This window comes from Antedon mediterranea, chromosome 9 (genome assembly GCF_964355755.1).
Source record: "Antedon mediterranea chromosome 9, ecAntMedi1.1, whole genome shotgun sequence".
NCBI classification, from domain to species: domain Eukaryota; kingdom Metazoa; phylum Echinodermata; class Crinoidea; order Comatulida; family Antedonidae; genus Antedon; species Antedon mediterranea.
The window spans coordinates 21,666,323-21,693,485 of record NC_092678.1 but is presented as its reverse complement, the minus strand read 5'-3'; the positions used below and the strand labels follow the sequence as shown (position 1 = coordinate 21,693,485).

At 35.4% G+C, this 27,163-nt stretch overlaps 4 protein-coding genes and 1 long non-coding RNA gene across 5 annotated transcripts; 1 reads left to right on the top strand and 4 right to left on the bottom strand.

The window, feature by feature from the left end:
* Positions 1-3,585: 3,585 nt before the first annotated feature.
* Positions 3,586-5,650, bottom strand: LOC140059156 (uncharacterized). The gene is made up of 4 exons (XM_072105000.1): positions 5,598-5,650; positions 4,905-5,162; positions 4,601-4,738; positions 3,586-4,198 (listed from the first exon to the last, which is right to left on the bottom strand). Exons 2-4 carry the CDS (start codon positions 5,002-5,004, stop codon positions 3,924-3,926), a joined length of 513 nt encoding a protein of 170 aa, XP_071961101.1. The 5' UTR covers positions 5,005-5,162; positions 5,598-5,650; the 3' UTR covers positions 3,586-3,923.
* A 1,078-nt stretch (positions 5,651-6,728) lies between these two features.
* LOC140059155 (C-type lectin-like) lies at positions 6,729-11,912 on the bottom strand. The gene is made up of 4 exons (XM_072104998.1): positions 11,799-11,912; positions 10,966-11,223; positions 8,455-8,604; positions 6,729-7,987 (listed from the first exon to the last, which is right to left on the bottom strand). Exons 1-4 carry the CDS (start codon positions 11,872-11,874, stop codon positions 7,710-7,712), a joined length of 762 nt encoding a protein of 253 aa, XP_071961099.1. The 5' UTR covers positions 11,875-11,912; the 3' UTR covers positions 6,729-7,709.
* Positions 11,913-12,511: 599 nt separating this feature from the next.
* On the bottom strand, positions 12,512-17,175 carry LOC140058863 (low affinity immunoglobulin epsilon Fc receptor-like). Its single transcript, XM_072104628.1, has 4 exons — positions 17,040-17,175; positions 16,260-16,517; positions 15,602-15,751; positions 12,512-14,959 (listed from the first exon to the last, which is right to left on the bottom strand). The coding sequence occupies exons 1-4, from the start codon at positions 17,122-17,124 to the stop codon at positions 14,688-14,690; spliced, it is 765 nt and encodes a 254-aa protein (XP_071960729.1). The 5' UTR covers positions 17,125-17,175; the 3' UTR covers positions 12,512-14,687.
* A 709-nt stretch (positions 17,176-17,884) lies between these two features.
* Positions 17,885-26,973, bottom strand: LOC140059181 (uncharacterized). The gene is made up of 5 exons (XR_011847133.1): positions 26,523-26,973; positions 20,130-20,254; positions 19,743-20,000; positions 19,039-19,191; positions 17,885-18,414 (listed from the first exon to the last, which is right to left on the bottom strand). It is a non-coding gene; the product is annotated as an uncharacterized lncRNA (long non-coding RNA).
* On the top strand, positions 21,402-22,096 carry LOC140059300 (adenosine receptor A2a-like). The gene has a single exon (XM_072105166.1). It carries the CDS (start codon positions 21,425-21,427, stop codon positions 22,088-22,090), a length of 666 nt encoding a protein of 221 aa, XP_071961267.1. The 5' UTR covers positions 21,402-21,424; the 3' UTR covers positions 22,091-22,096.
* Positions 26,974-27,163: the final 190 nt, after the last annotated feature.

The following is a 27,163-nucleotide window of genomic DNA, read 5'->3' as shown; positions in this document are numbered from 1 at the left end:
ACTTTCACTTAATACAGTAATTCAAAAATGTGTATATAAATTTTCTCAGTGTCATGCTTTGTCGACTTTCATTTTGTTGGCATTCAGTTGAGAAAATACTGGTTTTGAAAATGATAATGTTGAAATAAATTAATGATTTTAACAACTAATGTTCTTTATTGTATTGTTATTGTGTGTGCAAAATTTCTTTAGAATCAGACAATGGGAACTTTACTGTTGCTATGGTGTTTTGACTGTCCTTTTCCAAAACCAGCACAGTTTACGCTCTGTTGATTTCAAAGTCATTTTCCTCTAAAACCTGGATTTCCTTTTAGTGAAAGTGCTGTTTAGTTTTTGGCTTATAACTTTGGATAGGTTCAACTAAATTTAATGTATGATATATCATTGTAAAGCTTAATATGCAAAGAATATGAATTTATAAAAAGATAGGAATTTAAAAATTTGATCTGGATGCTGATTTTGAGCTGGAGCGCCTCATATATTCTTATATTTTTCGAATAGCGAGAATACACATGAAGGAGAGAGCATTGCGTATTGGACAGAAGATCAGCACTTTAGATCTGAAGGCTTCGAAGATGACTGCCATTATTATTAGCGTGTTTCTTATATGCATTACACCAAAAGCTATATATCATGTACTAAGATCTATACAGTACAGCGATCAAACGTGGTCCGTCTGGTTTTGCAATATTTCAGACGTACTTTTATTCTCCAATTCGATGATGAATCCGTTTATTTACAGTTTGGGAAATTCAAACTTAAGGAAAGAATACAAAAAGTCCATAAGTACAATTATTTGCAGACATTAGCAATTGAAAATTTATTGTGGATTTGGATTATTTGGGTGCTTTCAATTTGCATCAACGACCTATGACCTATAGGACTTTATTTAAATTATGCATTACGTCATTTTTAAGTCGTCCACTTTTAAATCGTTCAAAGTTTGGTTGCGACGACCGGCACATAGAATTGATTAACTACCATAGGAGTCGCATTACTTCATGAACTGATCACATCGCTCGTTTCTAAATGACTTGCGATAGTCAGTTAGAATCTGTCTTGTGACAGTTGCAGAATCTTGAAAATGGGGTCATAGGTTATCAGTCGACATAGTGGAGGTGCAAATCAAAAAGTCTGTATAACTACATAATTGGTTATCGTAGAATCACTTGAAAAACGAAAATTAAAGGAAAACTTGGCCGAGAACCATATTTTAACAACGTATTAGGGATGTACATATGCTTTCAGAACAATTACGAGATTTACGATATCGCCGCGCGCGCTCGCTGTGCAGCCGTCGACGTAAATTGCTGTGACGTCACAAGTGCACGGAAAATCTACCAAATCATGAGTTTTCACTATTGTCAACATACAAGAGATAGATACCGTCACTTCAATTGGTAATTTGACCTGTATTAGGCTTAAATTTGCCAAAATGGTTAGTCTGGTATTTTAAAGAAACACTTTAATATCCAGATAGCTAGATAAAGGAAACAATAAAACAATTCAACATTTATTGTTTACGATTTATTTAAAAAGTGTGTTTACTAGAAATGTTCGCGCTTTGCGAGACTTTATTTAGCTAGAAGTATGACGTATGTGATGACGCGATGTAATATATCCCATTCAAAACGCCACCCTCTGTGCATGTTGGTCTGATAAGCGACGGGTCGTGTCGGTGTGTGTGGTGGTGATTCTTCTGCAGCCTATGGATATGCCTACTCTATGGCGCCTTCTATGCTTATCCTCCCTAGGCCTAGGCTAGCTCATACACTATACTAGCTAGGTATCGAGTCGGTCTGATTATTTTGGCCGCCGTTTTTACAAATGCCTAAATTCTATTCATTAACTTTTATAATTAACTCACCATCGTCTTCATTCACCAAAAATCACCGCGATCGTATTAAAAAAGTTTTTAGTGCGATATGGTTGAACGATTCCAAAGCATCATGTTTTTTCTAGCTACTCTCGGGTCAATAAACAAGTCTGGCAAAGCGCGAATATAAATGGAAATATTTTTAACATAGTATAATAATTAATGGATACCGTAGATAAGAGACATTTTGGACACCCAATTATTAAATGTAAAACTCATAGCATTAAGGGAGATTGCCTATGTAGTTTTAGGCCTCTAGTTTCTGGCCTAATTAAATGTGCTAATGTCACAATGAAGAGACAGCCTTGCATAAAACGTATACGGACTATAGGTTTCAGACGTTTGTGGTACGTCTCAACTTTTGCAAGCAACCTGAAGTCAATTATATATTCATTATTAAAAGATCGATGTGGACTTGTATGATGGCACGGTAATATCAAATCAAATGTTATATATCAAATATCAATATGTAATGTCTAAACAAATAACACACGTCCCTGACAGGAAAATGCCCAATCGATATACAGTTATACACGTTATTAGTTTATGCCAATACATTACAATTAGTCATTTTCAGGAGACAAGGGATCAAGGAAAATGAACGAGTACATAAACGACACTGTGACTGATGATGGCAAAGAAGTTTCCCTAATTTCTTTCTATAATGTATACATCTACGCTCCTATTATTGTCCTAATTTTATTCAGCAACTTTATCGTTCTTTTCACGCTTTACCGAAGTTCGGCTATAGCAAAGAAACCTGTTAATATTTTTGCTGGATCTTTAGCTGCTGTTGATTTTCTAACCGGATTGATTGGCGTTCCGTTTGCAGTTGTTGCATTCGTGAAACCAGGGCTGCCTTGTTTCCACCTGTATTTTGCGGCAGGAATCACGACGCTAGCCATGTCATTTGCGAATTTAATGATCATGACAGGAGATCGCTTTTATGCCGTCCGGTTTCCGATCCGATATCGGGTGTGGATGACGACAGGGAGAGCAGTTCGGATCAGTATTGTTGGTAATTTCTTTGGTGTTATCACAGGTAGTATTTCATACAGTGTACCGTTTGTCGCCGGTATCATCACCAACTATACATCGATAAACTGCAAACAATTTGAAACGTTTTATCTCAGATACGGACATACGATTTTCTTTTACTTTAACATACCAACACTGTTACTGAATATACCCATAATGTTAGTCGCATATTGGTACATTTTTCGAATAGCGAGAAGACACATGAAGGAGAGAGCATCACGTATTGGACAGAAGATCAACATATCGGACCTGAAGGCTTCTCGGATGACTGCGACGATTCTTATCGTGTTCCTTTTATGTATTACACCAAAATCTATACATCTAATCGGATTGCTTATCAACCATACGTGGCCATTGTGGTTTACCAACATTTCAGACGTGTTTTTATTTTCAAATTCAATCATGAATCCGCTTATTTACAGCTTGCTAAATTCTAACTTGCGGAAGGAATATAAAAGGTCGATAAATGAATTATTTTGCTCATGCGCCATCAGGAAAAATCAAAGAAAATAAGGATTAATTGTAGAAAATAATTTTACAAATTACAAATATTAAATAGGCTATCTATTAAGTCAGAAACATATATATGTAGTAAGTAACCGCTTTGGTTTGTGGCCCAAAGTGTTTTTTTCTATTTGAATTAAGTTAATTTTCTACAGTTTTCTGCGGTTGACTAGTCGATTGGCGGGTATCAATTTGTTTGTAAAATGTATACTTTGTTTTTGTGACCGAAAATGTACATTCAGTGCCACCTCGTCTATATAACTGTTCTGCTTCTTGACGGCGTCTCTCTGTCCGACAGACGGACCTAAAATATTCGTTTTAACGAAGCAGTGGATTCACAAGTTTATCGTATTAGAATTGGACAGTCAGACAGTGTTATAAAACAGATAAATGTTTTGTATTCGTTATTTGAGATAAAGTCTTTAGCAACGTTTTTTGGGGAAATTTAAGCCCTTAAAACAAATTAACTCAATTACTTCAGTATCAAATCCATTGAATAACATACTTAAGTAACACGGTACATGTGACAATCAGTATGTCCAAATTTATACTGCGCATGCTCTCCTTCATTTCGAAGGAGGTCACATGTCAGGGTGCTTTTCGATATGATCTGAACCTGGAACCCAGTGCAATTGACAGAAATGCAAAGATTAAAGCAATCAATGCGACTACGAACAGACGTCGTACTTCTCAGTGTCAGGTCCGCCAATTCACTTTCCTTCAAGCAGACTGGGCTACCACTTTCACTGTAAACTCGCTTCGATGTGTAGATATCCATACCTAAATAGATTCAATCAATAAAGCTCTAATAGTGTTTGAAGACATGGGTTCACTAATCTCATTCTTCTTTAGAGAGAAGAGAGGGAATGGAAGAGTTAAATTAGATGTGGCGTTGGGTGTAGACGAGGAATAGAATATCTTTATTAATAGATATTACGGTACAAATATCAAATATTCAACATCAAAGCTTCGTTCCCACAGGACAGGACCCAACGCAAGAACGTAGGCGCTACGCAAGTAATTTGACCAATCAGAAGTGATGGATTATTCGAACTATCGATTGCTATACTGGTCACTTGCTCGCTTGCGTTACGTTAACGTCCTTGCGTATCGTCCCTAGTTTGAATCTAAGCGTTAGAATTGTGACCATATCTCGATAATATTGACGTTTCTAGGCTGTACCTCTTTCACAGATGGAGATGACAAGCCGAAAATAACAGCTGAAATCCCTCCATGTTGTTCCAATCATCATGCCGCAATCTCCAGTATTAGCATCACTATAACCAGGATCATAATTGTCTGGCTCATCGGATTGCCATTCTGTGGAATAAAAACGTCTAAAAGTAACATCAATTCATTTCTTTATAAGTCAGTTAAATTGCTACAGAACTAATAATAAATTAAAATATTAAAACTATTTGTTACAAAACTATTGTTATTAATACATATATTTCGAAGCCTCTACAACTAAAATAATATACCGTACTAGTAAAAGTATTATCCTCGGCTTCGGCGGTCCACTGACAACGACCTTCAATGTCTATGTCGTTAAACCCAATCCAAACGTTGCAACTGCCGTTACACATTTCAACTATAAACGTATTCTTTTGTTCGGTATCGATTGTCACTAAACTTGCCTGATTGGCGACGCAAGCTTCTAGAGAATCAAACCAGTTGAGAGTGTTCTCAAATAATCTTTAGCAGCTTCGACCAAAAGGATGCCACAGATCCTGGCAACCAGAGCCTGTTGGTTTCAAACATGTCAAAGGTTATAATAAATGTAGCTTGAAAGAAATAAATTGCAACCGAAGCTTGGTTACCACTTTTAGGACGTAAGCCGTAAACGCAATAATTTAACTAATCGAAAGCGATGGATTAATCGACACTTGGTTGCAACTAGGACGCAACGCAATGACGTAGACGCAACGCAAACGAGTTGACCAATGACAAGCGACAGTCAAATAAATCCATCGCTTGTGATTGGTCAAATCCCTTACGCTGCGTTACGTCGTTGTGTGCGTCTCTAAGTGGGAACCAAGCATTACTTCTGATTGGTCAATTCCCTTGCGTTGCGGCTTATGTCTCTCCGTTGCGTCTTCCTAAAGAACCAAACTTTAGAGGAAAAGAATCATTCCCTGGGATGACATAAACACACGCCCAAAATGTGGTGTAGGCCTACCGTTGGTAAACTCATAATGCAATGTCATGACACAGCATTCGCTAAAGCTTTTATTCATAATTCTGTAGCTGCAGTAGCAACTTTAGTTTTTATAATGGTAGAACGTTCCACTTTCTTCATAGCTCTTGAGTCAGAGTACATCTGAACCTAGAGCATGACGCAACCGTCATGCTCTAAGTTCAGATGTACTCTGACTCAAGAGCTATGTGTGTTTACTAGAAACAATATGGTAATGTGACAATAATCTTAATCAGGAAAGACTTGTTCTACATATGGTGTTCTATGAATAACCTGGCCAAACACGTGCATTTCGACACCTTGCTTTTATACACATTACTAGCAGTAGGCCTTTAAATACTCACCGTTTGTGCTGATCGATACGAGAGAATTAACCAAGAGAATATAGGTAATCATAATCGTGATCTTCATTTTCATCATCAGGACGAGTAGCCTACTACAAACAGTATAGCTGTAACATCAAAAACAAAATATAAAATGAATACATTTTTTATTTGGCAGCGTATTTTAAATGGAAATTATTTTACGGGCAAAATCAATCAATTCATTTATTCACTCGTTGGACCAAAAGAAAGATAGGCCTAAAATGAGCAAAATTAAATGCTTATAATAAAAATAACATTTTAAATAAACTAGATTAATAAACCTATTTTGAGATATTTTTATATTTCAAAATCCATTAATCAATATGTTTGTTGTTATCCATCTTGGGCTGAAAGAAAATATATCCACAATGAATAATTTATAAAAAAACATTTAAATACGAGCGATAAATGTACTCTAGAAAAATAATATAGCTGTTCGATATAGTAATAATTTTTAAATAGTGATTTACATAAGTACAAAACAGACATACCTGGATATGAATGTGTCAGAAGCGTGCAAGTCTAGAGTAGACTATCAAACTTTATGTGACAACAAATTGTGATGTGCATATTTTTTGTCACATAAAGTTTGATAGTGTAAAAAAGAGCTTTAAACAACGTCATTTGCTCCAAAACTCGCAACTCACGAATGAATCTGTTCTAATGTACAATTTATATAGTTTTTGTTTAATACTACTGGTTTACGTATATAGTTTTTTAACAGTGTAAAAAAACCAATTTAAGTAGCCGCCGCGTATTTGATAATTTCTGATATTAAACTAATCCTACTTTAAACCATGGATTAATGAATAATCCATGTTCAAACTAAGTCTATTAAGCCACCAATGTAAAATAGCATACACTTAAAATTTACTATATTATGATAAACATATCACAACTATTGTGTCCAAATGTATACTGCGCATGCTCTCCTTCACTCAGGAGGACGTCACATGCCAGCGCGGTTTTCGATGCACTCCGAACCAAAATGCTGTTTTGAAATAAGTTTCTAATTTGTTTCTCTATAGGCCTACGTAATTAAAAAAGGACGGATTTATTGTTTGAACAAGAAAGCTTGGTCCCACTTGGAACGAACGCAATGACATAAGTCACAAAGCAATGACGTAAGCCGCAACGCAGTGACGTAATCGGCAACGCATGGACGTAGGCCCCAACGCAATGATGTAAGCCGCAACGCAATGATGTAGGCCTAAAGCGTGGTTCCCACTAGCGACGCAACACAAGGACGTAACGCAACGCAAGTGAATTGACCAATCACAAGCGATGGCTTATTCGCTTGTGATTGCTAACTGTCTATAACTTCGCTTGTCATTGGTTAAAATGCTTGCGAGTGTGCTTGTTTGTTTTTCTTACGAAATACAACAGATAACATTCGCGATTCTTCTGCGGTGCATATGTTACGTTCAAGCAGCGACTCTAATTATAGCCTAATATTGGTGTTTATTAAAACCATAGATCAACTATTTTTACATACATTACCAACGGCTCTCGTGTGCGCATGTCTTAAAATGTACAATTACCAAAAGTGACGTCACGTGCGTGTGCTTGTAGCTTAGCAAAAAATAAGTAGGCCTAAATTCGGTCATGTCTAATTCTACGTAAACACATTAAGAAAACTGGTGTATTCTAACACCACTTCGAACGTATAGGCTTGTATTCCTATAGTATATTAAGTCATCAATGTAAAATGGTTTAAATTTAAATGTTACTATATTATGATAAACATATGACAACCAACGTGTCCAGATTCATACTGCGCATGTCCTCCTTCGCTCAAGAGGACGTCACATGTCAGTGCGTTTTCCGATGCACTCCGAACTTGAAACACAGTGCAATGTTCGATTGAAATGCAAAGACGAAAGCAATCAACCCGACTACGAACAGTCGTCGAACTTCTCAGTGTCAGGTCAGCTAATTCACTTTCTTTCAAGCAGGCTGGGCTACCGTTGCGTCCATAGATTTGTTTCGATGTACGCATATGCTTCTCTGAATATAATTTAAATAATAGGAAACAAAAAAAGTATACAGGCCTATTAAAATAAAATGTGTAACAAAAGACATGCTTCCTCTACAAAAACAAAGGCAGGATGAAACACGGTTTTCACAACCAAGAAAGGGTATGCTTCTCTACAAAAACAAAGGCCGAGTGAAAAACGATTCGCAAAGATTCTTTTATCGCCAACCTGTTATGCTGCTGTCTTACCACTCTTCCCCATCCTAACTAAATAGTACATAATATGCAGGCGTAAACTTCCTCAAACGACACTATAACTGTCCGTACTACATCTATATCTATTCCAACAAATGGTTAGGGACTTCCGTATTAAGTGTAGGCCTACAATTCAACAGCATTCCTTTTAAGAGTTCTAAACAATAATATAAACTAATTTCAAACTTTTGAGTTACAGAATTAAGTTACATACATTACAATTATTATTTCAATTATTTTCTACCTTTCTCACAAATAAAGCCGTAAGATCCGTGTACACAATTACGATCCCCCCACAATGCTTGAGTGATATCCAGCCTGGCGCAATCTGCGTTGCTATGATATGGTTCACTCCACATCCCATCCCCGTTATTTGGTTCAATTGGGTGCCACACTGTGAATAAATAAGTTAAAACTAAACAAACCGCCATCAATGCGTTAACGCATTTATAGAGAATGGTGGTGTGATACAGTAAGTGTAACATTTGTATGTCACAACACAAGTGATTTAAATATGAAAACTGTAGATAAAATTATTGTTAAACGTTTATAATAAACAATATAACATTGATCCTAAACATTGATTATAGACTATTTAACTGTTACCCGTCCTCTCCCTATGTTGAGGGAGTGATCGTAATATGTAACCGTGATTGGTCGAATTAGCATCACACTGTTTTAAAGATCGTAAACGTTATAAATTCTCGAGGACTCTTATATAATTTTCGTATACAATCCAGTGAAATCTGGAGGACCACGTAATTTTGTGTAGCAACTCTTGGGAATGATATTTTTCGCTCAGCTTCGCTTCGAGAAAAATATCATTCCCTCGGGGATATCAGATGTTAATATTTCAGCTCTAAACAGGCAATATTATATCGCTGTATAATTTTATTTTATTTTATTTTATTCAAACTCATTCAAACCCGCCCCTTACAGAATGGAATAAACTATACCATATAAATATATATAAATCTTAAAACCTAAAAATACAAAATTATACAATTTTACTAATTTTATTACAAAAACAATTATAACGGTCAAAAAAGAGATCAATAGAATTATCTTTAAAACACAATTATTAGAAAGAAGACAAATACGTGAGATAAAACCATTCTTGGTAACATTGACACGACAATAAAGAAGATTACATTTGGAATTGAGATAAAATTACAATAGAAACGGGAATTCATACATTTATACAAAAACTGAAGATCAAACTTGGAACGACGAGAGACAAGAGAAGGAAGAGAGACAAGAGAAGGAAGAGAGACAAGAGAAGGAAGAGAGACAAGAGAAGGAAGAGAGACAAGAGAAGGAAGAGAGACAAGAGAAGGAAGAGAGACAAGAGAAGGAAGAGAGACAAGAGAAGGAAGAGAGACAAGAGAAGGAAGAGAGACAAGAGAAGGAAGAGAGACAAGAGAAGGAAGAGAGACAAGAGAAGGAAGAGAGACAAGAGAAGGAAGAGAGACAAGAGAAGGAAGAGAGACAAGAGAAGGAAGAGAGACAAGAGAAGGAAGAGAGACAAGAGAAGGAAGAGAGACAAGAGAAGGAAGAGAGACAAGAGAAGGAAGAGAGACAAGAGAAGGAAGAGAGACAAGAGAAGGAAGAGAGACAAGAGAAGGAAGAGAGACAAGAGAAGGAAGAGAGACAAGAGAAGGAAGAGAGACAAGAGAAGGAAGAGAGACAAGAGAAGGAAGAGAGACAAGAGAAGGAAGAGAGACAAGAGAAGGAAGAGAGACAAGAGAAGGAAGAGAGACAAGAGAAGGAAGAGAGACAAGAGAAGGAAGAGAGACAAGAGAAGGAAGAGAGACAAGAGAAGGAAGAGAGACAAGAGAAGGAAGAGAGACAAGAGAAGGAAGAGAGACAAGAGAAGGAAGAGAGACAAGAGAAGGAAGAGAGACAAGAGAAGGAAGAGAGACAAGAGAAGGAAGAGAGACAAGAGAAGGAAGAGAGACAAGAGAAGGAAGAGAGACAAGAGAAGGAAGAGAGACAAGAGAAGGAAGAGAGACAAGAGAAGGAAGAGAGACAAGAGAAGGAAGAGAGACAAGAGAAGGAAGAGAGACAGACAAAGGAGGACAGTGTGACAAGTAGAATACACAAAACGTACAAAACGATCTTGGACTCTTTGAAGACGGGTACTATGAACAGACGAAAACGAATTAAACACAACACTACAGTATTCAAGATGGGGACGGACAAGAGAAACATATAAATGAATTAAAGTATTAGAATTTTTAAAACACCAGCAATTACGACGTATCATGCCTAACATTCTATTTGCTTTACTAACAGCAGCATCAACTTGAGGAATAAAATTTAAGTTACAGTCGATAATAATTCCAAGATCTTTATGACGGTCAATTCTTTCCAAAACATGATTATTAATACTGTAATCATATTGGAAATATTGTCTTTTCTTAGTAATCGTCATAATTTTGCATTTTGGTAAGTTTAAACTCAGCTTCCAGGTGGTGGTCCATCTGAAGAGAGTACCAAGGTCATTTTGAAGGAAAACAGTATCATTAGGGCCATTGATAGTATTAAAGAGTTTAATATCATCCGCAAAACGTAAGCAAGAAGAAGAAAAATTACAAAAGATCATTGATAAAGATATTAAATAAGAGGGGACCAAGGATCGAGCCCTGGGGGACCCCAGACAAAACAGTGAGCCAATCAGAAGCTTGACCTTGAAACATAACGCATTGTTGCCTGAAATCAAGGTAACTAACAAATAATAATAATACCTACGTACTATTAAAATCGTTATCCTCAGCTCCAGATGCCCACTTCCAAACACCCTCAACGTCTATGTCGTTAAATCCGATCCACTGTGTGCAGCTACCGCGGCACATTTCAACTATGAAATTGTGTTTTGCTTCTGTATTCAAAGTCGCTAAACTTCCCTGATAGCCTTTACATACTTCAAGAGAATCAAACCAGTTGAGAGGGTTCTCAAATAATCTGTAGCATTTGCGACCAAAAGGTTGCCACAAATCCGGACAAACAGCACCTGTGATTTGATGAAATAAGTTTATTTATTGTTTTTTTATTTAATAAAATACTAGTTGCAAAATAAACGTTCGTAGACCTTATCTAGATTTTGTTTCTATAATTCCACTTGTTCATGTTCCGGTTCAGTTACGGTACACCAAATCATAACTTACGAGATTTAAAGTCACGTGCCTAGTATTCAAATGCTAAATGGAGGAATTGGGCCTATACATATCTGAGATGTAATTAATATAAACAAAATTAGATTCCGAGAAAGAAAAACTTTGTTCGTAACGACATGGGGCGTATCTATAAGATATGACTCAGACATTCAACACCAAATAAATTGCATTTCTTTATAGTCAAGTCAAGTATCATTTATTATCATTTGTTTTACGAAAAAACATAGAAATTCTGTTTGCTCTGATGGCGGAGCACAATATCCAACGGACACAACACGAACTCAAATACAAAAACATTACAAAAAAGTGTCTACATTATGTTTAAGCTCTAATAGCTCCTGGAAAGAAACTATTTGTAAATCGTGCCTTATTGGCCTTAATAGAACGAAATCGCCGTACGTAACGTACTCACCGTTTGTGCTGCTCGATACGAGAGAAGTAACAAGCATAAAAATAATCAAAAACGTAAACGTTATTCTGATCTTCATTTCGATAGATGATTCAGGAACAGTTTTACCAAAGTGTACCTCTCTGAAAACAAAATGTGAATAAATAACTTCGGTTACTAAGCGTATTTTTAATGGAGAGTTTACGCTTCAATTCGCATAATATATGTTTTAATAATCATAAAAATGTTATTATCTTGTTACTAGCTTTGAATAAATTAAAACACATTGTGTATACCCATAACTGGGTAATATACGTGACTCGAATGTAAGTTAGAACATATAAAAAGAAATTGATCAATATTTGTTAGAATATTTTAATTAAAGTGTACTTAGGCCTAAACAACTTGTTTATTAGACATACCTGGGAAACTGGTTTCATCCAAGAACGTAATAATATGGTAAATTGAATAGACGTCGGATACTTCAAAGTGAAAGTGACTGCGACGAATTCTAATTTTCTCTCCATCCTTAATTCACCGTCACGATGTACACAGAAAACGCTTTTCTGCTAATAAACGACCGAAACGAAGGATGACGCAAACCGTGCGTCAACATAGTTTTTGTGACGCGTTCAATTGAGAAAAAAAAACCCATTCAGACAAAAAAATATTGAATTAGTACCAATGGTTATTTTATTAATTATTTCGTTCAATATACCAATTGAAAGAAAAAAGGGGTTGTTGAATTGAGGTAATTCTCCACGTTTGGAGTGGGGGAGGGGGTCTATTCACAGTATAGGCCTACGCCTACCAAATCGTAATCAGTCTCATTGGAAATATTTCAGACTCAACTCAATTTTCTGAGAGAGATGTCAGGGAATAAAAGGTGAAAATCAGAAACAAATTGTAGGCCTAATTGCTTACAAGTATAAAAGATAGAATGTTTGTTATTCTTACGTAATACAGCAGATAACATTAGCGATTCTACTGCGGTGTACAGTATGTTACTTTCAAGTAGCGACTCTTATTAAATATACAATATATTGGTTTTAAATACAGTGTCATTACAACCATAGATCAACTATTTTTGCATAAATTACCAACGGCTCTCGTGTGCGCATGTCTTACAAATTACAATTACCAAAAGTGACAAAGTCACAGCGAGTGTGCTTGTTTGTTTTTCTTACGATTCTGCTGCGGTGCATATGTTACGTTCAAGCAGCGACTCCAATTAAAATATACAATATTGGTGTTTATTAAAACCATAGATCAACTATTTTTGCATAAATTACGTGCATTAAGTGACGTCACAGCGAGTGTGCTTGTAGCTTAGCGAAAAGTAAGTAGGCCTAAAGCGTGGTTCCCACTAGCGACGCAACACAAGGACGTAACGCAACGCAAGTGAATTGACCAATCACAAGCGATGGCTTATTCGCTTGTGATTGCTAACTGTCTATAACTTCGCTTGTCATTGATTAAAACGCTTGCGTTGCGTTGACGTCTTTGCGTTACGTTCTAGTGGGAACCAAGCTTTAATGTCTACTCTACGTAAACACATTAAGAAAACTGGTGTATTCTAACACCACTTCGAACGTATAGGCTTGTATTCCTATAGTATATTTATTAGGTCAACAATGTAAAAATGGTTTCAATTTAAATGTCACTAAATGATGATAAACATATGACAACCATCGTGTCCAGATTCATACTGTGAATGCCCTCCTTCACTACGTAGGACGTCACACGTCAGTGTGTTTTCAGATGCACTCCAAACCTGAAAAACAGTGCAATGTTCGATTGAAATGCAAAGACGAAAGCAATCAACCCGACTAAGAACAGTCGTCGAACTTCTTAGTGTCAGATCAGCTAATTCACTTTCTTTCAAGCATGCTGGGCTACCGTTGCGTCCATAGATTTGTTTCGACGTACGCATATGCTTCTCTGAATATAATTTAAATAATAGGAAACAAAAAAGTATACAGGAATATTAAAATAAAATGTGTAACAAAAGACATGCTTCTCTACAAAAACAAAGGCCGAGTGAAAAACGATTCTTTTATCGCCAACCTGTTATGCTGCTGTCTTACCACTCCTACCCCATCCTAACTAAATAGTACATAATAGGGATGCGTAAACTTCCTCAAACGGCACTTTTAACTGTCCGTACTACATCTAACTATTCCAACAAATGGTAAGGGACTTCCATATAAAGTGTACAATTCAAAAGCATTCATTTTAAGAGTTCTAAACAATAATATAAACTAATTTCAAACTTTTGAGTTACAGAATTAAAGTAAGTTACATACATTACAATTATTATTTCAATTATTTTCTACCTTTCTAATTTTTTTTTTTTTTTTAGTGGGTTTATTCACAAGGGAGGTGAGGTCGTAGAACTCGCAGAATATGTCTACGCCTACCAAATCGGAATCAGTCTGATTGGAAATATTTCAGACACAAAGCAGATTTTCTGGGAGATGTCAGGGAATAAAAGGTGAAGATCAGGCAAGCAAAGAAACAAATTGTAGGCCTATTGCTTACAAGTATAAATAACAGAATGTTTGTTACTTTTACGTAATACAACAGATAACATTAGCGATTCTACTGCGGTGCATATGTTACGTTCAAGCAGCGATTCTAATTAAATATACAATATTGGTGTTTATTAAAACCATAGATTAACTATTTTTCCAAAATTACCAACGGCTCTCGTGTGCGCATGTCTTAAAATGTACAATTACCAAAAGTGACGTCACAGCGAGTGTGCTTGTAGCTTAGCGAAGGCCTAAATGTCTAACTCTACGTAAACACATTAAGAAAACTGATGTATTCTAATACCACTTCGAACGCATAGGCTTGTATTCCTATAGTATATTAAGTCAACAATGTAAAATGGTTTAAATTTAAATGTTACTATATTATGATAAACATATGACAACCAACGTGTCCAGATTCATAATGTCCTCCTTCACTACGTAGGACGTCACATGTCAGTGCGTTTTCCGATGCACTCCGAACTTGAAACACAGTGCAATGTTCGATTGAAATGCAAAGACGAAAGCAATCAACCCGACTACGAACAGTCGTCGAACTTCTCAGTGTCAGGTCAGCTAATTCACTTTCCTTCAAGCAGGCTGGGCTACCGTTGCGTCCATAGATTTGTTTCGATGTACGCATATGCTTCTCTGAATATAATTTAAATAATAGGAAACAAAAAAAGTATACAGGCCTATTAAAATAAAATGTGTAACAAAAGACATGCTTCCTCTACAAAAACAAAGGCAGGATGAAACACGGTTTTCACAACCAAGAAAGGGTATGCTTCTCTACAAAAACAAAGGCCGAGTGAAAAACGATTCGCAAAGATTCTTTTATCGCCAACCTGTTATGCTGCTGTCTTACCACTCCTCCCCATCCTAACTAAATAGTACATAAGGCATGCGTAAACTTCCTCAACGGCACTATAACTGTCCGTACTACATCTATATCTATTTCAACAAATGGTTAGGAACTTCCGTATTAAGTGTAGGCCTACAATTCAAAAAGATTCTTTAATCGCCAACTGTCTTACCGTCAACCCACCCACCTAACTAAATAGTACATAATAGGCATACGTAAACTTCCTCAAACAGCACCATAACTCTCCGTACTACATCTATATCTATTCCAACAAATGGTAAGGAACTTCCGTATTAAGTGTAGGCCTACAATTCAACAGCATTCATTTTAAGAGTTCTAAACAATAATATAAACTAATTTCAAACTTTTGAGTTACAGAATTAAAGTAAGTTACATACAAGATAATTATAATTTCAATTATTTTATACCTTTCTCACAAATAAAGCCGTAAGATCCGTATACACAATTACGATCCCCCCACAATGATTGAGTTTTATCCAGCTTGGCACAATCTCCGTTGCTCTTATATGGTTCACTCACCCACCCATCATTGTTATTTGGTTCAACTGGGTGCCACACTGTGAATAAATAAGTTAAAACTAAACAAACCGCCATCAATGTGTTAACGTATTTATAGAGAATGGTGGTGTGATACAGTAAGTGTAACATTTGTATGTCACAACACAAGTGATAATTTAAATAGAAACACTGTAGATAAAATTATTGTTAAACGTCTATAATAAACAATATAACATTGATCCTAAACATTGATTATAGACTATTTAACTGTTACCCGTCCTCTCCCTATGTTGAGGGAGTGATTGTATGTAACCGTGATTGGTCGAAATAGCATCATACTGTTTTAAAGATCGTAAACGTTATAAATTCTCGAGGACTGTTATATAATTTTCGTATACAATCCAGTGAAATCTGGAGGACCACGTAATTTTGTGTAGCAACTCTTGGGAATGATATTTTTCGCTCAGCTTCGCTTTCAGAAAAATATCATTCCCTCGGGGATATCAGATTTTAATATTTCAGCTCTAAACAGGCAATATTATATCGCTGTATAATATACCTACGTACTATTAAAATCGTTATCCTCAGCTCCAGATACCCACTTCCAAACACCCTCAACGTCTATGTCGTTAAATCCGATCCACTGATTGCAGCTACCGTCGCACATTTCAACTATGAACTTGTGTTTTTCTTTTGTATTCAAAGTCGCTAAACTTCCAAGATAGCCTTTACATACTTCAAGAGAATTAAACCAGTTGAGACGGTTCTCAAATAATCTGTAGCATTTGCGACCAAAAGGTTGCCACAGATCCGGACAAACAGCACCTGTGATATGATTTAAAAATAAATATTTGTTTGATATTTGCCAAAAACATTATTTTTAACAAATAAATGCGAGAGATGACCCCCATGTTTTTTTTCCAATAAATCAATGTTGTCTCACAAATTATTGTTTTTGGTAGTTAGATGTGTCTATACTAACGACATTTGTCTATGGTACCGGACAATGTAGCAAACACCAATTGCGACATCGCTTGGTGTCTGAACGCAGTTCTGCAACCCCGTTGCATCATCCATTTCGCCTATAAAACCTTTCCCCACATTACGGTACTGCAGACTTCAAACACCGTACTCGTGTCTCGAAAGACACTGCGCGCACAGTTCCGAACTCATAACTAATGGTTTTATCGGTTTTGCGTCTGTCCCTAGATAGATTGACCGACTATTGACAGTAGTCTAGAAACGGGTTTAGTTAAGCTAATACACATACTCTCGTTTTTAAATGACTGTCAATAGTCGGTCACAATTTATCTAGGGACAGCAGCAGAATCTGATAAACGTACTCACCGTTTGTGCTGCTCGATACAAGAGAAGTAACAAACGTAAAAATAATCATAGAAGTAAACGTAAACGTTATTATCATGATCTTCATTTTGTTTCGTAAACAATTGTTACCAACAATAATGACAGCGTAGTTGTTACTTCCACAACGAAATCTGAAATAAAGAAATTCAGTCACATAAATGTATTTTGAGTACATTTATTTTACGAGCAAAATCAAAATATAATCAATATTTCTTGCTTACTTTGATAGGAATAAGTGGAAAAACACACTACAATAAAATACGTGAATCTACTTATAATTTAGTAAATTAAAATATCAATATAATAACTGCCGAGATACAATAGAGAAATTAATTCTATCAATATTATAGTTTCACAAATCAAATCGGCATCAAAAACTCCTCAACCTAAATTACTTACCGTACTTTATAGGACTAAGTCAATATCTAAATTGTTCTGACTGAATCGTTTAGAATTTCTTCTAAAGCTCTATCTACACTCTCAAACTTTATGCGACATGTGATAATGATGTCATATTATTACCATATTTGGGCACATCACACTTGTTTTTGTCAAACTTAGTTTGATAGTGTAGACAGAGCTTGTCAAAGCATATCGTTAAAATACATACACATACACTTTAATATAAAATAATTAGACGTAATGAAACAAAACGGTCAAATATTATAATATTAAATAATGCAGACTTACCTTTTGATTCATACGAAGTGTACAATACGACGTAGATAAATATTTTGTTTAAAAATAAAAGTGACAGGCGATTTCACATATACATTTAAACAATTACCTTTTATTTTTTCCTACAACACATACATCGAAGTCTGTGCAAAGGTGGGATAGGGTAATAACTATTATTCAAAAGAATAACATTGTACTTTTAAGTGAAAGAAAAACTTATTATTTTTCTAAGGAAACTCGTACAATATTCGTGTTACACGCGAATCTACTGCGATGCTTAAAAAACTTTAAAAGTTGAGTTTATAACACGTACAGTAATTAGCGGATACGTTTTACTTATACACCTGTTCTCTAATAGTCCTTTAAGTCATCAATGTAAAGTTTTTTACATTTAAAATTTAATCTATTATGATAAACATATGACAAGCATCGTGTCCAGATTCATACTGCGCATGCTCTCCTTCACTCCGGAGGACGTCGCATGTCAGTGCGTTTTTTGAAGTACTAAGAACCTGAAACACAGTGCAATGTTCAATTGAAATGCAAAGACGAAAGCAATCAACCCGACTACGAACAGTCGTCGAACTTCTCAGTGTTAGGTCAGCTAATTCACTTTCCTCCAAGCAGCCTGGGCTACCATTGTTTCTATAGACTTGTTTCGATGTATGTATGTGTCTCTCTGAATAAATTAAAAAGTAATCAATAACCACATATTTATCTGTATATTCATTTTGGTAAAGATCTTGTTATTACTTTTTGAGTAATCCTGCTAACAAACAAACAGACAAACAAACAAACAGACAGACAGACAGACAGACAGACAGACACACGCGATCGATTACACATACCTCCTCGGCGGAGGTAAATTAAAAAGGTAATGATTACCTAGCTGTGTATCGGCATAAAACATGTTCCCTATAACCATGTTTCCAGTATCGTAGGTGACCTATCATGTTTTTCGAAATTTAAGATCTTTCAGGTCTAACAATAGGTCTAAATCATTAGCGTTATACTAGATTTATTCACAATTACATTTACAATATTCAATAGTATTCCAAAAGAAGCGTCTTGTCAGTTTGGTAACCATATAATGTACAGTACATACATGCAATAAACAAAAACAAACAAACCAAAAATTATGTACGAACAAAAATTCTGGGTCCCCAACGACCGGTCAGCACCTCCGGTGGGCCCTTGTGGGAAAATGGGGATTGGGGGGGGGGGGATCCCCTCTACTTTAATAGTAACGCACTAAATGAAGAGTAGGCAATAAGTTTAACAAAAAAAATTATTATTTCTGTACCTTTCTCACAAATAAATTGGTTGAATCGAACGCAGTTACGATCCACCCATAATGAATCAAGTGAATCAAACACGGTGCCGCAATCTCCAGAATACTGATCTTGTATATTTACCATGCCCCAATCACGGTCGTTTGGCTCAGTGGAAAACCACACTGTAAAAAAAACAGGGTTACAAATTTGAAAAAATATTAGTTAGAGATGTATTGTCCCCCAAAAAACATGAAAATGAAGATTAATTAAATCAGACTTTAGGTAAGTTATTTTGTAGCTTTAATAAATTTAATCATTTCCGTAGAAAAAACGAGAAAATATATTGTTTTCACTTATAAAATGACAACATAAATGGTTACATTCAACCAAAAAAACCCACTGGCAGCCAATTTAATTATTGCTTTAAATTACAGTTTTTCAGGTAAATAATGTTTTTTCCGATCCAAACTTTTGGTCAAATAGAATAACTATTATGTGAATTGTAAGGAAAATGTTTTAAGGAGACAATACATCTTTAATTGGGCCTACTTTAACACATGAATGTTGGTGTAGTACGCAGTCTCAACATTATTAACATAATATATATATAAATAAAAGATGATTATGAATTTAATTAATAATTTGATAGAATGGTATTTGGGCTGGTTGTTTTAGAACTTGTTGTGTAAAAACAAAAAATACATATTATTATTTAGAAAAATACCGTACGTACTATTAAAATCGTTATCTTCAGCTCCAGATACCCACTTTCAAACACCTTCAACGTCTATGTCGTTAAACCCGATCCAGACTTCAGAGATACCGCGGCACATTTCAACTATAAACGTCTGTTTTTCTACTGTATTCACAGTCGCTAAACTTCCCTGATAGCCTTTACACACTTCAAGAGAATCAACCCAGTTGAGATGGTTCTCAAATAATCTGTAGCAGCTGCGACCAAAAGGTTGCCACAGATCTGGACAAACAGCACCTGTGTGGTTTGATTAAAACATTTTTTTTTTTACAAGAGTCTTGTAAAATAGGCCTACTGGTACTGTTTTGAAATAATGATTCGCAATAACACTTGATCTTTTGGATGGTCTTAACGTAGGCTACTCACCGTTTGTGCTGCTGCTCGATACAAGAAAAGTGCCAAACGTAAAAATAATCATAAACGTAAACGTTATTATGATCTTCATTCTGATGATTACCAACAATAACGACTTGTGCTGTAACTTCAAAAATCTGACTAAATATATTGGGTTACGTAAACACTTATGTTAACTTTGGAGTGAAATCCAATAATCAATATTTTTGACTGGTACTTGCGTCCTCGAATTTCAAATAAAAAATGACATCTAAATACATATACAGATCACAACCTACATAACGATGATTCAGAAACGTATTGTAAGCAGCTGTAACATTTGACAATGAAATAAGATGTAAAAAAACCAGCACGTATTTTGTTATAGTTTGTTTATCTCCTATCTTTTTTTGTGTTCACCTGGGCCGAGAGGACATACATTACTAATGAATAATTAAAAACAACATCTATATACCAATAATAATAATAAACAAACGCAAAAAATACGTGAATCAACTTGTAATTTAGACAATTAAAATCAGTATACTTGTACAATAATCATTTGAATTAATACTAGATCAGCAAATTCTATCACTGCTATACAAATCAAAAATATCAATATCCAAAAAAGTAGATTGGATTTGAAAAATTAATTGTTAAAATCATAAATATAATGATTCATAGTACGTGCACACAATTATACTTTATATATGTATATTATATAAGATGGTCGCATGATTTATGAAATATTGTAGTTAGCTATCAATGAAGTATCATTGGAAGATGATATATGTCTAACCATCGTAAGGCCTAGCTAATTTAAATTATCGTTTGGATGCTCAGACGGCTAACTTCACCGCCGGCAGTTGTCATTCTCTTGCTCTCCTCACTGCCGATAGAGTTGATCAATAATTAATTGTCATTCAATGTTGATGTTAGTATTATATATTTGATAACCTAATCAGAAAAACTCAATTACACACACTACGGTGATGATATTACACAAAATTGCCGTGTGGCTAGAAGAAGCGGCAGAAATGGACAACACCAATGAGACTGACAACATCCAGCCTTCAATTCCTTTCTATTTTATATATATTTATTCTCCAATTATGTTACTAATTTTATTCAGCAACTTTATCGTTCTTTTCACGATTTACCGAAGTTCGGTTAAGAAACCTGTTAATATTTTTGTCGGATCTTTAGCAGTTGTTGATTTTCTAACCGGATTGTTTGGCGTTCCGTTCGCGATCGTCGGTTTTATAAAACAAGATTCAAACCTACCTTGTTACGAATTGTATTTTGCACCAGAAATAACTTTGCTAGCCATGTCTTTGATAAATATAGTGATCATGACAGGAGATCGGTTTTATGCCGTCCGGTTTCCGATTCGATATCGGGTGTGGATGACGACAGGAAGAGCAGTTCAGATCAGTATTTTTGGTAATTTTATAGGTTTCATCATAGGTAGTATTTCGTTTAGTGTAACATTTGTAGCCGGAATAATAATGAACTTCAACCATTCGACATTGACACATAACTGCGAACAATTTGACAATCTCTATCCCATATATGGAGAATTCGTATTCTTTTATTTCAACACACTATCAATATCAGTTATAATAACAATAATGTTGTTTGTGAATGTGTATATTTTTCTAATAGCCAGAAGACACATGAAGGGGAGAGCACTGCGTATTGGACAGAAGATTAATACGTTTGATATGAAAGCGTCGAGAATTACTACAACCATTATTATTATGTTTCTTATATGTATCATACCAGAAGGTGTTTACCTGTTGGGTGATTTTAACTCGTATAACAATCACTTTTGGTCGTTCTGGTTCGGCGCTATTTCAGAAATATTAATATGTTCAAATTCAATGATAAACCCGTTAATTTATAGTTTGGGAAACTCCACCTTCAGGAAAAATTTCAAAAAGTTATTTTGTACCCGGATCCTGACCCGGAATATCTGTAAATGTAGAGAGTAACACAATAACAATAAATACTTAACACTTTCGCTCGAGTCACCATCGTGTATAAACTAATAAAGTGCGCACTCTATGAACTGGTACTTTACAATAAGGGCCTAACAGTAACTTTATAATTTTCGCTTGAGTCATCATCGTGTATAAACTAATAAAGTGCCCACTCTATGAACTGGTACTTTACAATAAGGGCCTAACAGTAACTTTAGAATTTTCGCTCGAGTCATCATCGTGTATAAACTAATAAAGTGCCCACTCTATGAACTGGTACTTTACAATAAGGGCCTAACAGTAACTTAACACTTATCGCTCGAGTCACCATCGTGTATAAACTAATAAAGTGCGCACTCTATGAACTGGTACTTTACAATAAGGGCCTAACAGTAACTTAACACTTTTCGCTCGAGTCATCATCGTGTATACACTAATAAAGTGCGCACTCTATGAACTGGTACTTTACAATAGGGCCTAACAGTAACTTTATAATTTTCGCTCGAGTCATCATCGTGTATAAACTAATAAAGTGCGCACTCTATGAACTGGTTCTTTACAATAAGGGCCTAACAGAAACTTTATAATTTTCTCTCGAGTCATCACTGTGGATATAAACTAATAAAGTGCGCACTCTATAGGAAGGTAAACTTGAAAACGTTGATATGATGAACAACCTGTCATCTCAGGTATAATATAAATTAAAAATTCAGATTTATCTCATACGGATACAGAAATAAATTACAGAATGGAAACCGCTAACGAGACTACAACTGGTAATAACAATATGTTTCTAATATACATTTATGCTCCAATTGTGTTGCTGATTTTGCTGGCAAACTCCATTGTTCTTTTCACGTTATACAGAAATTCGGCAATGGCTAAGAAACCGGTTAATATTTTTGCCGGATCTTTAGCTGTTGTAGATTTTCTAACAGGATTGATTGGCGTTCCACTGGCAACGATTGCATTCATAACAAGATATTGTACAGAATTGTATTTTGCACCCGTGAAAATCTTGCTTTGTATGTCACTTGTGAATATAATGACCATGACAGCGGAAAGGTTTTATGCCGTCCGGTTCCCGATCCGATATAAGGTGTGGATGACACCTGGAAGAGCAGTTCGGATCAGCATAATTTGCAATGTCATAGGCTTTATCGCGGGTAGTCTTTCGTACAGTGTGACACTTGTCGCGGGTATTTTCGTCAACTTTAACTACACAACCTCGAATGACTGCGACCGACTTGAACAACTTTATTCCATATATGGAGATTTTGTATTCCTTTACTTAAATACGACGGTTTTATTGCTTATTGTACCAATCATTTCGATCACACATTTTTATATTTTCATAATTGCGAGAAGACACATGAAAGAGAGAGCGTCGCGTCTCGGTCAGCCCGTCAGCACTTTAAACATGAAGGCGTCTAAGATAACTGCTGCAGTTACTGCAGTGTTTATTGTATGTATTTCACCGAAAGCAGTATATAATGGATTATTAACATATAGCGACGAGTTATGGTCAGCCTGGTTTGGTACATTTTCAGACGTACTATTGTTTTCGAATTCAATGATGAACCCGATCATTTACAGCTTAGGAAATTCTAACTTAAGAAAGGAATACAAAAAGTCGATTCGTACCATTATTACCTGTAGATGCAACTTTAAGATATAAGAAAATATATCGTAGTAGTTTCACAAATTGTTGTTTTGTACATTGATTAAGTTCGCACTTGAGTTTTATTTGAGTGAACAGGATACAAAGGTTAGACATGCTTATTCCTCGAGTTTAATTCGAGCGGTTTAACGTTTTAGGATGTACGTATATGGCTAAGTAATTTAGTTCTCGAGTTTAATTCGAGTGACCAACTTAGACATATTAGAGGATATATTGGTAATGTAAAGCAGTTTTAAAACCTTTGTATCTCTCTCTCTCTCTCTCATTTATTGAATGATGGTAATAATTATAGTGTCAACTATTATTGACAAAGTATAACAATTAAGGCTATTATGTCATAATTGTCAATCATTAAAGTATATTCTAATTAATAATGTAATTATTAATAGTGACTTAAGTGGTTAGTGAAATTTAATAACAATATGTCAATCGCTAACATAGTACATCAGACAGTTTGGTTATATATACACTGATGTCATCAATCATGTGACGTCACCAAGTGTAGAGAAAATGACTCAATTATGCAACATAAATAAAGTTCGGTCGAGTTATCATCGTGTATTAAAAACAGAAATAAAGTGCGCACTCTATTATTACGAAACCAGTTCTTTTAAATGCATTGTACTGGTAATCTTGAAAATATTTGATTTGATGAACAACCTGTCATCTCTCGGGTATAATATAAATTAAAAATTCAGATTTATCTCATACGGATAGGCCTATACAGATAAATTACAGAATGGAATCCGCTAACGAGACTACAACTGGTAATAACAATGTGTTTCTAATATACATTTATGCTCCAATTGTGTTGCTGATTTTGCTGGCAAACTCCATTTTTCTTTTTACGTTATACCGAAATTCGGCAATGGCTAAGAAACCTGTTAATATTTTTGCCGGATCTTTAGCTGTTGTAGATTTTCTAACCGGATTGATTGGCGTTCCACTGGCAACGATTGCATTCATAACAAGATATTGTACAGAATTGTATTTTGCACCCGTGAAAATCTTGCTTTGTATGTCACTTGTGAATATAATGACCATGACAGCGGAAAGGTTTTGTGCCGTCCGGTTCCCGCTCCGATATAAGGTGTGGATGACACCTGGGAGAGCAGTTCGGATCAGCATCATTTGTAATGTTATAGGCTTTATCGCGGGTATTCTTTCGTACAATGTAACATTTGTCGCGGGCATCATCATCAACTTTAACTACACAGACTCGAACAACAATTACTGCGACGGATTTGACCAACTTTATTCCATATATGGAGATTTTGTATTCCTTTACTTAAATACGACGGTTTTATTGCTTATTGTACCAATTATTTCGATCACGCATTTCTATATTTTCATAATTGCGAGAAGGCACAATAAAGAGAGAGCATCGCGTCTCGGTCAACCCGTCAACACTTTAAACATGAAAGCGTCTAAGATAACTGCTGCAGTTACTGCAGTGTTTATTGTATGTATTTCACCGAGAGCAGTATATTATGTATTGAAATATAGCGGTGCGTTATGGTCAGCCTGGTTTGGTACGTTTTCAGACGTACTATTGTTTTCGAATTCAATGATGAACCCGATCATTTACAGCTTAGGAAATTCTAACTTAAGAAAGGAATACAAAAATTCGATTCATACCATCATTAACTGTAGATGCAACGTTAAGACATGAAAAACTTTAAAATTAGAAATTTAGCTATCGAGTTTTAATCGAGTGGCAAAGTATGCGACGTAGGCTAGGTAATTTGGTTCTCGTGTTTCATTCGAGCGGCCAACGTATTAGAAAGATGTATGGTGTATCATTATGTAAGGTTGTATCGTCTCTCTTTGACTGATTGATGGTAATTTAGCGTTATTAGTCTATTGTTGACAAAGTACAACAACTAATATCTTTTGTCATTCAGGTATATTCTACTGGAATCAATAATGTATTGTATGTAAACATGACTTAAGGTGGGTTAGAAAATGTAATAATAATAATAAATTATTAATAATTAATAATGTCAATCGCATGATGTGAATACATACTGATATAAATTATGTAAAAATGATCGTGCAACATAAATAAAGCCTACATTGTTACGAATTTTGCACTAGACACGAATTGTGCACTAGACACGAATTTTTCACCAGAAATAACTTTGCTAGCTATATGTCATTTGTAAATTTAGTGATTTTGACAGATCGGTTTGGTCATTTTTTGGAAAAGCGCTTTATAAGCTAAATCTATATTGTAGGCTAAATCTATATTGTAGGCCTGTAGTATTTCGTCCGTTTTCCGATTCGATATCGGGTGACTGTACAAATGAAATATTATATTCTTGCTATTATATATTATGAATAGTAAAACACTAATTTATAGCATTTTTCGTACTAGACTGAACGATTGGCAAAAAAAATGTATTTCGCAAACGTGCGCCCTCATCAGATTCACATTTCTTGTAACTTTAATTGGGCTTACGTCTTGGTAACATCGCGCCCTCTATCACATTCACATTTCTTGTAACTTTAATTGGGCTTAAGTCTTGTTAAAATCGCGCCCTCTATCGCATTCACAAGACAGTTAAAAGACGTTTGCATTTCTGCATTTTGTGTTTGGTTGTTTTGATGATGCTTGTTATAACTGTCGTTTGAACAAAAATAAAATCCTTTAAATGCCAGATACAGGTAAAACATGGTGGTACACTCCAATAAGTATTGGTCTATATACGTCGTTGTCCTCATTGTCGGTAATAAAATGAGAATTAAAGTTCCTAAACTCACCGAAAATGTTGTCCTTTTCTTGGTTTTTCTCAGTTGGTAAAGCGTACTCGGTACCGGCATGTACCCGGCTGCAAAATGAAAGGTGAATACCAGATAATTATATGCAAATTATTTAAGAAAAAAGGCAAATCAGACTTGATTGGAAACGAGACAAAAGAATAATGTAGTTCAAAAACTTGTTTCTGAATAAAGTCACCGAGGACGATGAAACTAAAACTAATGAGAACGACGATATTACGACGAAGAAAATGTTAAAAAAAAAACGATAACGAAGATAAATGAAGACGTCGACTAGAAAATAGTGAATTCGAAGATAAAAACGAGACCGATTGCGACAACTACAATGAGGGCGATTGCGAATATTTTGAAAACGAGAAATTGTGACGACGATTACCATGACGGCAGAGAATCATACTAATTTATAAGCGCACCATAACTACTATATCGCTCTGTGGCGTGACGGCAGAGAATCATACTAATTTATAAGCGCACCATAACTACTATATCGCTCTGTGGCGTGACGGCAGAGAATCATACTAATTTATAAGCGCACCATAACTACTATATCGCTCTGTGGCGTTTCATAGTTAGGTTTCTGTAAAAAGTTTTTAAATAAAACCAGCTATTGGGGGCGCTATCCA